The sequence below is a fragment of the Dipodomys ordii genome, unplaced genomic scaffold (genome assembly GCF_000151885.1).
Source record: "Dipodomys ordii isolate 6190 unplaced genomic scaffold, Dord_2.0 Scaffold31, whole genome shotgun sequence".
NCBI lineage: Eukaryota > Metazoa > Chordata > Mammalia > Rodentia > Heteromyidae > Dipodomys > Dipodomys ordii.
Genome location: NW_012267247.1, coordinates 7,263,773 through 7,276,935, shown reverse-complemented (window position 1 = coordinate 7,276,935; position 13,163 = coordinate 7,263,773). Strand labels below are relative to the sequence as shown.

Sequence of the window (13,163 nt, the reverse complement as noted above, 5' to 3'; positions counted from 1 at the left end):
TTTTCATTTTGCTTATGTGGTGCTGAGGAATTGAGCCCAGGGCCTCAGGCATGCAAGGCAAGTGCTCTACCACTGAGCCACCTTCCCAGCCCCAGACTCGCTTCATTTGGTGGACATTATAGTCATTCCTAACCCTTTTTGCCAGTTTCATTGAAAAGTTCCACATTGGTCTTAGATCAACCTAACTGATGGCTTACACATCTCTTCAGCCAGAGATATAGGGCTCTGCTGATTGGCCAGGCCATTCCCACTCCTGATGTGACATGACGCTGAGGTCAGCCTCACTTCAATCAAAGGAACAGTTTCTAGGCTGGGAATGTGGCTTAGTGGTAGAGTGCCTGCCTGGCATGGATGAAGCCCTGGCTTTAGTTCCTCAGTACCACATAAACAGAAAAGGCTGACAGTGGAGTTGTGGCTCAAGTGATAGAGTGCTAGCCTTGAGTACAGGGAGGCTCAGAGACAGTGCCCAGGCCCAGAGTTCAAGCCACAGGATTTACAAAAGAAAAAAAAATGTAACACTTCATAGGGCTGGGCACCGGTGGTTCACACTTGTAATACTAGCTACTCAGGAGGCTGAGATCTGAGGTTCTCAGTTCAAAGCCAGCCTGCTCAGGAAAGTCTGTGCGACTCTTTTTTTTTTTTGGGTCCTGTTGTGGGGCCTGAACTCTGGGTCTGGGCGCTGTCCCTCAGCTCTTCAGCTCAAGGCTAGCGCTCTACCACTTGAGCCACAGCGCCACTTCCGGCTTCTTTCTTTTTGCTTTTGTGGTGCTGAGGAATTGAACCCAGGGCCTCAGGCATGCAAGGCAAGCACTCTACCACTGAGCCAACTTCCCAGCCCTCTGTGCAACTCTTATCTCAGTAACCACCAGAAAACCAGAAATGGCCCTGTGGCTAAATGGTAGAGTGCTAGCCTTGCACTGAAGAGCTCAGGGACAGCGCCCAGGCCCAGAGTTCAAGCCCCATGACTGACAAAAACAAAAACAAAACAAAAAAGCTTTATAGGATCTCTGAGTTTCCTTTACAAAAATTTAGAAATAATAATGAACTGCATATGTAACTGTGGATAATAGGCAGGATTTTCCCAAGATAAATCAATGAGGTTTACTAATTGAAAAATGCTACCTAGCAATAATCATTTGAAGCTGTGGTACACTGACAGGAACATAAAGAAGCATATTTGCCTGGACAAATCCTCAAAACACCAGCCTGGGCTCTCTTCCCCTTCTACTCTATTCTCCACTGAGCTAGTCACATTCGCATGTCCCTGAATTTTTTTGCTCAAGACTAGCATTCTACAATGTGAGCCACAGCTCCACCTCAGCATTTTGCTGGATACTTGGAGATGAGAGGCTCATGGACTTTCCTGCCAAGGCTGACTTTGAACCTCAATCCTCACTCAGACCTCAGCCTCTTGAGTAGCAGATTTACAGGCACAAGCCACTGATACCTGGCTCTTAAAACTTGTATGTATGTACTCTTAAGTTTTATCTTCAGCCCTGACCTCTCTTCTGAGACCAAAATCTCTAAATCCAGCTGACTACTTTAAAATCTCATAGCTAATTAAGTTTCAATATATCCAAAAATCAAACATGCAATTTTATTTTCAAAATTAGATTTCCCTCCAGTGGCCTCTTTCTCAGTGAATTATACTGCCTTACATTCCTAAACTAGAAACCTAAGAGCTATTCTATATTTAAAAACAAAAACTTACTACATCCCCCAACCTATATCAGATCATCTCCTGTAACCCTTTAGTGAATTGCACCAGTATCCATCTGGTCGTTACCCAGAAACCTAGAAGTCATACCTATGTTTCCCTTTTTCTTCACCCTCCATATTAAATCTCAAATCATGTCTGTTATACTACTATAAATGCTGGCTTGCTTTCAGATTTGTCAAATAGGGCTCCTACTTCTGGGTAGATCACAGCAGGTAATATTCCCAAGGCAACTAAAATAAGTGTATACTGTAATAAAATTATTTTTAAGCCATCTGATAGCAAGGATTAGATGGACTTAAATTCCAGAGAGGAAAGACTGTTTCCTAGATGATCGTTAGCCATTTTTTTTCCTGGGGGTAATTGCAGACTGAGGAATCAGGCTAGGCTCCAGCAAAGGGACCATCCTGGAAGAAACAGAAGCCAGTAAGTAGATCTCTTCAGTCATTTGTGGCTGATAAGATGGATTGGAAACTAGAGGAGTCCCAAACTGAATGCAAAGTCAGTTTTCCTCGATTCTCAGGAAGTATAGGAGACCATCAAAAAAGAATGAATTCTGAAGTCCTATAATCCAGAGAAACAAACTCCTATTGGTAGAATGGACTAGACTAAACACAAATGTCAAGACACTGCCAGATTTTAAATACCTGTGGAGTGGTAAGCTAAAAATGTAAGCTTAACACTTCCTATACCAAAACTTTGAGGCCTGAGGAAAAGAGGACCTTTAACCAAGTGAGAAACCAGAATTGCACTAAATTTCTTTCTTTTCCTCTCTCCCTCTCCCTCTCTCTCTCTCCCTTCCTTCCTCTCTTCTCTTCTCTTCCCTTCTCTTCCCTTCCCTTCCCTTCCCTTCCCTCCCCTCCCCTCCCCTCCCCTCCTCCCCCCCACTCTCCTCTTCTCTTCTCTTCTATTTTCTATCTAAATTCTGGGATTAAAAGTATATACCACAACAACCAGCTAGGCTGGTATTCTACCACTAAGACTGTTCTATCTACAGCCCTGTTTTCACTGGTTATTTTTGGGATAAGGTCTCACTTTCTACTTGAGAACATGTCTGAGACACAATCTGCCTACTTTAGCCTTCCCAGAGTTGCTAGAATAATAGGTACAGGCCTACCACATCCAGCTTCCTTCTGTGAAGATGGAGTTTGGTAGACTTTCCTGTCTAGACTGGCCTCAAACTGGCATCCTCCTGCTCTCAGCTTTCCAAGTAGTTAGGATTACAGACATAAGCCACTGGCATCCAACTTCAAATCAATTCTTGATTGGATTGAGATAGGCCCACTCCTTTTCCTCTATGTTATATATAGGCAAAGAGGTATCTTTATGGTAGAAGATGTTAACTAGTTGTTTTGTTTTGTTGCCAGTCCTAGGGCTTCAACTCAGGGCTAAGGCACTGTCCCTGAGCTGCTTTTGCTCAAGCAACCCTACCACTTGAGCCACAGCACCACTTCCAGCTTTTCTGTTTATATGGTACTGAGAATCAAACCCAGGGCTTCATGCATGCTAGGCAAGCACTCTACCAGTAAGCCACATTTCCCAGCCTGATGTTATCTAGTTTTATTATATGTTCTGTACAATGTCAAAGATGCAGAAAAGAATTACTAGATATGCAAAGTTACATTAAAAAATGACCAATAACCAGAGGGAAAAAATAAACATTAGAACCAGACTGAGGGCAACATATTAGGAGTTAATACACTACTATTTTAAAATAACTATAACAGCACTTCATGAATGGCCCATCCTTTCCCCTGTGCTTCAAAATGCTACACTTGCTGAAAATTAAATTTGCACTTATGATAAATTTGTCTATAGACTGTATCTGCTCTAAAACCCAAAGGTTTACAATATCATTTTATAATTCAGTTTCAAGTAACAGAAATTCAGCTCAAATTATAAAAATATTATAACTATGAAACTAGGGTGTCTAAAACCAGGTCTTTTTTTTTTTTTTTTTGTAGATCATGGGGCTTGAATTCTGGGTGCTGTCCCTGAACTCTTCAGCTGAAGGCTAGTACTCTACCACTTTGAGCCATAGCACCATTTTCATTTTTTTGGGGGGGTTAATTGGAGATAAGAGTATCATGAACTTTCCTGCCCTGGTTAGCTTTGAACCACGATCCTCAGATCTCAGCCTCCTGAGTAGCTAGGATTACAGACATGAGCCACCAGCATCCAGCCTAAAAGCAGATCTTTTATAGACTGGGTTGTATCCACAGGCTCAGAAGATGTCATCAGTGTTCATATTTCTTTTTCCTTTTTTTTTTTTGGTCAGTCGTGGGGCTTGAACTCTGGGCTTGGGCACTGTCCCTGCACTCTTCAGCTCAAGGCAAGCACTCTACCGCTTGAGCCACAGCACCACTTCTGGTTTTCTAGTGGTTCAAAGCCAGCTGGGACAGGAAAGTCTGTGAGACTCTGATCTCCAATAAACCACTAGAAAACTGGAAGTGGCGCCATAGCTCAAGTGGTAGAGCACTTGCCTTGAGCTGAAGAGCACAGGGATAGTGCCCAAGCCCGAAGTTCAAGCCCCACCACGGACAAAAAAAAAAGAGAGAGTCTCACAGACTTTCCTGCCCAGGCTGGCTTTGAACAGCGATCCTCAGATCTTAGCCTCCTGAGTAGCTAAGATTACAGACGTGCAGTGTTCATATTTCTTCATCACTCAAACAGACTCTCTTCATTTGGTTTTTTTTTTTGTTTGTGGGGCCTGAACTCTGGGCCTAGGCGCTGTCCCTCAGCTCTTCGGCTCAAGGCTAGCGCTCTACCACTTGAACCACAGTGCCACTTCCAGCTTTTTTCATTTTGCTTATGTGGTGCTGAGGAATTGAGCCCAGGGCCTCAGGCATGCAAGGCAAGTGCTCTACCACTGAGCCACCTTCCCAGCCCCAGACTCGCTTCATTTGGTGGACATTATAGTCATTCCTAACCCTTTTTGCCAGTTTCATTGAAAAGTTCCACATTGGTCTTAGATCAACCTAACTGATGGCTTACACATCTCTTCAGCCAGAGATATAGGGCTCTGCTGATTGGCCAGGCCATTCCCACTCCTGATGTGACATGACGCTGAGGTCAGCCTCACTTCAATCAAAGGAACAGTTTCTAGGCTGGGAATGTGGCTTAGTGGTAGAGTGCCTGCCTGGCATGGATGAAGCCCTGGCTTTAGTTCCTCAGTACCACATAAACAGAAAAGGCTGACAGTGGAGTTGTGGCTCAAGTGATAGAGTGCTAGCCTTGAGTACAGGGAGGCTCAGAGACAGTGCCCAGGCCCAGAGTTCAAGCCCCAGGACTGGTAAAAAAAAAACAACAGTTTCTCCTAGAAGTAAGAAAAGCACAAGGCCCTGAGTTTAGTCCCTAATACTGCCAATGGAAAGAAAAAAGAAACCTTTTTTTTTTAATTGTGAAAATACTGTACAGAGTGGTTACAATTATATGGGCAAGATAATGAGTACATTTCTTATCAAGCATTGTTGCCTCCTCCTTTGTTTCCCCTTCCCATTCCTTCCCATGCCCCCTCCCCACCCTCCTCTACAATCCTCCCCCCCACCAAAGTTGTAAAGTTCGTTTTTTGACATAACAACACGTACATCTCATTGTTGCAGTGGGTCCACCTGTATAAGAAACCTTTCTTGTGACTAAGTCACAAATAAAAAATGTACCTTTGTTATCTGTGAGGCCAGGTTCCCAAACATACATACACATCATTGTTATATTTTGACTAGGTTGTATACATTTTCCTCCATGTGAATTTTAGAATTGGCTTGTCAAATTCCATTTAAAAATGTTGGGTTTTAGCTTGGGATTGTGTTGGATTTATAGATTTATTTAGGGAGACCTGACATCTTTACAATATTAAATTTCTTCATCCAAGTAAAAGATTGTATTGCCATTTATTTAGGGCTTCTTTTATGTCCTTAAGTAAAGTTTTATAGTTTTCTTTAGGTAGGTCTTCCACGTTTCCTGCTAAACCTTTATTCTAACTTGTAAAGTTTTTTGTTGATATTGTCTGTTAGCCATCCCCCTCTCCTCATTGATATTCTGTAATTGATGATTGGAGATGTAAATGAAAGGTAGAAAGTTTTTAATTTTTTTATACAAAAAAAAACTCACTACCTATCTGTACTTCAACATTATTTTCTTGTTATGCCAAGCCCCTCAGAATTTTTAGGTTGAATAACTACATCTGCAAATAATAATCTTTCTTTCTAATATTTTAGTTCTTATTTTACACTTATATATGTATGTATGTACATCAGTTGTGGGGCTTGAACTCAGGGCCTGGGCACTATCCCTGAGCTTTTTCCACTCAAGGCTAGCACTCTACTGCTTTGAGCCACAGCACCACTTCTGGTTTTCTAGTAGTTAATTGAAGATAAGAGTCTCACAAACTTTTCTCTCCATGCTGGCTTCAAATGACATCCTCAGATCTCATCCTCCTGAGTAGCTAGGATTACAGGCATGAACCACCTACACCTGGCTCAACAATACATATATTCTTATGTCTTTGTAAACATTATTAACATGAACCTTAAGTATGCTTTGAGCTATCTCTGTCATTGTTTGCTCTATGTATCTCTAACCTAAAAATAAGTTAATTAGCTAGGCATCAGTGGCTCACCCCTTTAATCCTAGCTACACAAGAGACTGAGATCTAAGGATTGCAGTTCAAACCCAACCCAGGCAAGAAAGTTCATGGGACTTATTTCCAATAAACTACTCAGAAAAAGCCGTAGTCGTATTGTGGCTCAAGTGGCAGAACACTAGCCTTGAGCAAAAGAAGTTCAGGGACAGTGCCCAGGCCCTGAGTTAAAGCCTCAGGACTAGCAAGAAAGAAGAAGACGAGGAGGAGGACGAGGAGGGAGGGGGGGGAGGAGGAGGAAAGAAGAAGAAAGAAGGAAGAACAAGAAGTTGTTATTAACTAAGCTGGGTGTCAGTAGGTTAGAGAGAGGAGGAAGAGGAGGAAGGAAGAAGAAAGAAGGGAGAACAAGAAGTTGTTATTAACTGAGCTGGGTGTCAGTTGCTAAGAGACCAGGAGGATTGTAGTTTGAAGCCAACTTGCACAAAAAAATCCAAAAGACTCCATCTCCAAAATAACTAGCATAGAGCCAGACTGGAGGTGTACTGGAATTGATAGAGAGCCAGCAGTAATCAAGCACTCTGAGAAAGTGCTGGGCTCCTGAGTTTGAGCCCCAGTGGGGAAAAGCCATCTGAGGGTTGGCAGCATGGTTCAAGTGATAGAGTGTGTCTGCCTAGCAAGCACAAAAACCCTTAGTATTTAAAAAAGATTAAAAAGAAAAAAATAGCTAAAAGCGATTATAAGACTATTCAGTCATGATCTAAAGAGATCAAACAAGATATTAGAAGTTTAAAGTTCTAATAGAACCTCTAATATCCATAACCACTCCTATTAAATAAAAGTGTGAATTGGGCCTTTAAAGTTAGACATCACTAAAAATTGAATGACACAAGTCTAAAATGAGGGACTGTGTGCTCAGGTGAAGCCCATCTCCCTACCCAGGAGAGCCTTGGCCTTTCAATGGGTAGCATGCTTAACTATACTTGAAGCTCCTAGGTGCCAAACCATTTAGTGGCTTGGCTATCTATCCCACTGCCTTGGAAGATGGATTCTTTCATCTCTGAGCTTCTACTTACTTATCCCCTTCCTCATCTACCTGTAGTGTTGAGACCAAGCCTCCAGGATCTCTGAGCAGCACCCCCTCCAAGTTAGGACACAGCTCCCAGCTGTCCTGCCCCTACTCTTGGGGAAATCATCACCAGTTCTTGGCGGCTTGGCAAGGGTTCTTGGGCAGTGTTCAGGGTCTGTGGTGTCAGACCCTGGACGTTGTGATGCCCTGGGTACTGTGATACACTGTGTCTGGGACAGGGAGTAGATGAGAGACTCTACCCCTTTGTGGCAAACTAGGATTTAGCCACTTGTGTATCTGTGTTTGAACTTACAATGTGATCTGACTTTCAAGAGCCTCTGGGTCTCCAATGCCACTGGAGAGGCAGGGGGAGAATTATTTGGGCAGAAATCATGACTGTTGTCTCTCAGGCACTGAGCTGTCAGGGGTAGGGGTGGGGCACAGATGAGCTCAGCAGGGTGAAGTTAGTCACATGTGCACAGGAATTCCTTGGCTTCAGAGCCACCCAGTGGTGCTCCTTTCCTCTCCCTGCTCACTTGTCTATGGTCTAAGTCTTTGTCATGAGAAGACTGGCCTCACACTCACACAATGCAAGAATTTCTGATCCAAGTGTCCCATTCTCAGGCAGTCTGAAGCTAGAATGAGCAAAGATGGAAACCTGCCCAAAGAAGGTGGATGGGCAGGGCCTGGGGAGGTAGTGAGTTATACTGTGGGATATGTACAGAATAGGCCAAAGGGAGGAATCTCCAGCTCACATGTTCTTGGAACTAATACTTCTGATCCTGGTTGCTTCATGATCAAGAGGAGGTTGGTTCCAGCCACTCCCTGGCTTGGAATGGGATCCTGTCCCCATAAGGCCACTAGGTCTGGAGGCTTGTGTGCTCCTCAGAGCAGCCAGGAGGTGGAGATATACAAGTCTGGTTGGCTTGAGTTGGATGGTTGGTATTATTACCTGCCTTCTAGCAGCCCTTGAATTAGCTTGATTCATGATAGTACCCAAGACTGTCAGAAGTATTTCTGCAGGGAAATGTTTTCCACTGCCCCAAGTCTCCTATGTGCCTGTCAAAGATTCCAGTGCTAGGGAATGAAAGGGCTGTTGTAGTTGAGGCTGGGGGTTGGTCCTGACAGATAGGACAATACCTATAGAAGGACCAGTGGGCCTTCTCTACCTCCTTTCCCCTTTGCACTTGTCTCCAGGCAGAATGGAGGAAGGTTACTGACATCAGACAAGACAAGGAAGAAGACAGGTTGCAAAGGGCATGATTGGGACTGCTCTGAAGCTTGAAGTCCTCTTTCACACTTTCTGTCTCTGGGTGTTCTGTGCCCTCATGGTGGCAGATGCAGGAAATGGGGGTCTCGTCCTCTAGAGGAAGTGAGTGCACAGCCAGGCCTGCACAGGAACCAGGTCGAGCAGCTAAATAAATACTTGGGCTTTTCTTTCCCTCCAAGATGCATTCTCTTCTGCTTCTGCTTTTTACTACCATACTTTTATTGTTAGCACTTCCAAAAACGAAAACAAAACAAGATCATATACTCTGTACTTTGCTGTAAATAAAGAATGAATGAAAAAGGAAAAAAAATGAGAGACTGTTTTGGGATGGGAACCAGTGGGAGGAGGGATCATGAAAGGATAGGGTAAAGAGGGGTGAATTTAAGTGAAGTACTTCATTCATATGTATGAAAACAGAATAATGAAAGTGGTTGAAAAAAATTTTTTAAAGGGTAGCAGGAGCTGGCGTCTCATACCTATAATTCTAACTACTCAGGAGGTTGAGATCTGATGATCACAGTTCAGAGCCAGCTAGAGCAGAGAAATCTGGGATACTCTTATCTCCAATTAACCAGCAAAAAAATGGAAGTGGAGGTAAGACTCAATTGGTAGCACATCAGCCATGAGTTGAAAAAGCCAAGCAAGAACATAAAGTCACGAGCTCAAAACCCAGTATCATGCCCCCCCCAAATACTATAAATTAAAAATAAAATTTTAAATGGGTAGGGGGAATAAGAAAGTAATATAGAGGAAAAAAAGAAAGTAATAGAGAGGGTAAATTTTCTTTATATATGAATGGAAATATCTCAGTAAAACTTTTGTATCAACATATACTAATATAAAGGAAATAGTGAAGCATATTTTCTTCTTTCTTGTCAATTTACATTCTTTGAGGAAAGTTTACCCAAAATAGTTACCTCTTACCAATATTTGAAAAACTTTTATTGACAGAGGGCCTCCCCCATCTTACAGCTGATACTTTATTAGCAGTTAAGGAAATCCTTCGCTGTTTCATTATCTACCCCACAGCCTTACTAGTTTGATTTTATACTAATTCAAGTGGAATACCTAGTTGTGCCTGATTGCAAGGAGGTACTTGAAGAGTAGAATTTGTGTCAAAAAGAATGAACAATTTCCTACCAGCCAAAGTTAGAGCACAAAATAAGTACAATGGTAATGGTTTATAACAATGAATTTTTAAAAGGCCATAGTTATACTCAAAATACATAAATAAGTAAAAGACAAAGGGGGAAATTTGTCTTTACAGAAGAATGCCAGTCAGTAAATTTAAAAGTGGTAGATTTAGAAAATCACCATTTTGTAGTCCCCCAGCATATTATGTGAGCCTGGCAATAGTCACCAGTGGATTCTAAGCTATTAGAAGAAAGATTGCTCAGAAACTGGCTGCTCTCATAGTCTCAAAATATGCCACACAGACATCTCATTCAGTATGGCAGAAAAGAATCTTTACATCAAAGCGATCTGGTAACTTCTATTTAGCCAAGAGATAAAGCTTATCTTCACCAACATTGAAGTACTATGAATTCAAAAGCATACTTAATGAAGCCAGGAGCCAGTGGCTCACACCTGTAATCCTGACTACTGAAGAGCCAACCTTGACAAGAAAGTCCGTGAGACTCTATCTCTGATTAACCACCAAAAAGACAGAAGTGGAACTGTGGTTCAAGTGTAGAGCACTGGTCTTGAGCACAAAAGCTTAGACCTGATTTCAATCTCAGGACACTACCTACACACACACCTGGAGATGTGGTAGGAAAATGTGGAGAAGTTGCAACCCCTGGTACATTGCTAATGGTAATGTGAAATGATGCAGCAGTCACGGAACATGGTATGACTGTTGCTTGAAAGTTAAATACAAATCTGGGATCATGACTGTAATCCTAGCGACTCAGAAGGCTGAGGTCTGAGGATCACAGTTCAAAGCCAGCCCAGGCAGAAAAGTCCATGAGACTCTTATAAATAAACCACCAGAAAACCGGAAGTGGCACTGTGGCTCAAGTGGTAAAGCGCTAGCCTTGAGCTGAAGAGCTAAGGGACAGTGCCCAGGCCCAGTTTTCAAGCCCCCACAAACTGATGAAAGGAAGGAAGGAAGGAAGGAGATCTTTGTTGCTTTGTATGTCCCTCCCCCACGGTATAACCCCTGCTTTCACTGTATTTGATGTCGGTATAATTTGTGGAGGGAAAGGGAAAAAACAAATCGTTTAAATAGGGATACAGGTGGACCCATTGCAACAATGAGATGTACAAGTCATCATGTTGAAAACGAACTTTACAACTTTGGTGGGGTGGGGGGAGGATGGAAAGGGGAAACAAAGGAGGAGGCTACAATGCTTGATAAGAAATGTATTCATGCTGGGAAGGTGGCTCAGTGGTAGAGCGCTTACCTTGCATGCATGAGGCCCTTGGTTCGATTCCTCAGCACCACATAAGCAAAAAGAAAAAAGCTAGAAGTGGTGCTGTGGCTCAAGTGGTAGAGCCTTGAGCTGAAGAGCTGAGGGACAGCGCCCAGGCCCATGGTTTAGGCTCCACAACTGGACCCCCCCCAAAAAAAAGAAATGTACTCATTATCTTGCCCATGTAATTGTAACCCCTCTGTACAGTATTTTCACAATAAAAAAAAGAAAAGGGATTATAAACAGAAATAGAGAGAGAGAGAAAAGGAAGGAAGGAAGGAAAGAAAGAGAGAGAGAGAGGAAGGAAAGAAGGAAGGGAGGGAGGAAGGAAGGAAGGAAGGAAGGAAAGGAAGGAAGGAAGGAAAATACAAAATTACCATGTGATCCAATAATCCCACTTCTGGGTTTATACTCTGAAGAACTGAAAGAAGGATTTGAATAGATACCTTATTTTCCACACCCAAGCTTCTATCTAATATATGATCCAAGAAATAATTGATTGGCCAGTGAGTACGAGATGAAGGATAAAACTCTTTCCTCTGGGTAGAAATCGTGGTTTATATGTCTTTGAAACCACAGATGCTCTCCTCCGGTTGTATTACATAGTATATACAGACCACATGCTCTTGTGTTCTAGGCACATTCTAATTTCAAGTGCAGTGATTTGGTGCCTACCTTGAAATAATTAATCTCTGTGCTTGTTTCTTTTTTTTCTTCTTTCTTCACGAAGACCTGAGGATGAGATGTTTTTGAAGAAGCTATCTAGAGGTTATTCGGTAGGAAAGGATCCTGATGCTCCTTTTTTCTACAGAGAAGAAGGAAACAAAAAATTCCAGGAGAAGAATTATATAGGAGCCGCAGTACTGTACTCTAAGGTAAAAATTCTTCTAGCCCAGCAATTCAACAAGGCATATTTCTGTAGAACACAGAACCATCTCATTAATTTCATAACCAATGTTATTTCTGTGTATAATTTGTGAATTGAATTTGAAAAGTAAATTGGTAGAATTCTGTTCTTGATTATATTCTGAAACAAAGGATAGTTTATATGCTCTGAATCTCATCAAGGAACTTCTATTCCCATATTTCTTCAGACACCTTGTAGCAATAGGTTTATTAGCCCCTTGTCCTGTCTTACCATGTATGTCAGCTCTCACTGAATTGCTTGCCATTTTAGTCTAACTGACTGATAAGAATGATGAATAGTCCTGATTTAGATACAGAACAGCTATTGTTTTGTTTTGTTTTTGTTCTAATCCTGAGGCCTGGGCATTTTCCCAGTGCTTTTGTGCCATTTGAGCCACAGCTCCACATCTAGCTTTTTAGTGGCTAATTAGACATAAGAGTCTCACAGAGCTGGGCACTGGTAGCTCATGCCTGTAATCCTAGCTACTCAAGGTGGCTGAGATCTGAGGGTCATGGTTCAAAACCAGCCAGGGCAAGAAAGTCCTTGAGACTCTTATCTTCAATAAACTACTTTAAAAATGGGGAAAGTGGTGCTGTAGCTCAAGTGATAGAGCACTATCCTTAGCACAGACCCAGGGACAGTGCCTAAGCACTTAGTTTAAGCCCGAGGACCAGAGAAGGAAAAAAAAAGAGTCTAACAGACTTTCTTACCCCAGGCTGGCTTCAAACTGTGATCCTCAGCTCTTGTCTCCTGAGTAGGTAGGATTACAGGTGTGAGCTACCAGAGCCCTACAGAATAGCTAGATTTTAACCAACCACAGTGTTAGCTTACAATTAAAATAACTTAAGTGACATTAGAAAGGGAAATGAGCTAGCTGGGCATGATGCCACATGCCTGTAATCACAGCTGCTCAGGAAGGAAAGATAGGGTCATGAATTTGAGGCAAGCCCAGGAAAAAGTAGCCTTGAGATCATGTCAAAAACTAAAAAAATAAGCCAGGCACCAGTTGCTCATGTTTGTAATCCTAACTAGTCAGGAGGCTGAGATCTGAGGATCGTGGTTCAAAGCCAGCCTGGGCAGAAAAGTCCTTGTGAGACTCTTTTTTTTTTTTTTGGTCGGTCATGGGGCTTGAACTCTGGGCCTGAGCGCTGTCCCTCAGCTCTTCAGCTCAAGGCGAGCGCTCTACCACTTGAGCTACAGCGCCACTTCC

At 42.5% G+C, this 13,163-nt stretch overlaps 1 protein-coding gene across 1 annotated transcript in view; it reads left to right on the top strand.

The window, feature by feature from the left end:
• Smyd4 (SET and MYND domain containing 4) overlaps positions 1-13,163 on the top strand; it is a 50,494-nt gene that overhangs the window by 3,990 nt on the left and 33,341 nt on the right. The window contains exon 3 of the mRNA XM_013016313.1: positions 11,777-11,921. Within this exon, the coding sequence (XP_012871767.1) occupies positions 11,777-11,921 (145 nt within the window). The remainder of the gene's footprint in view (positions 1-11,776; positions 11,922-13,163) is intronic.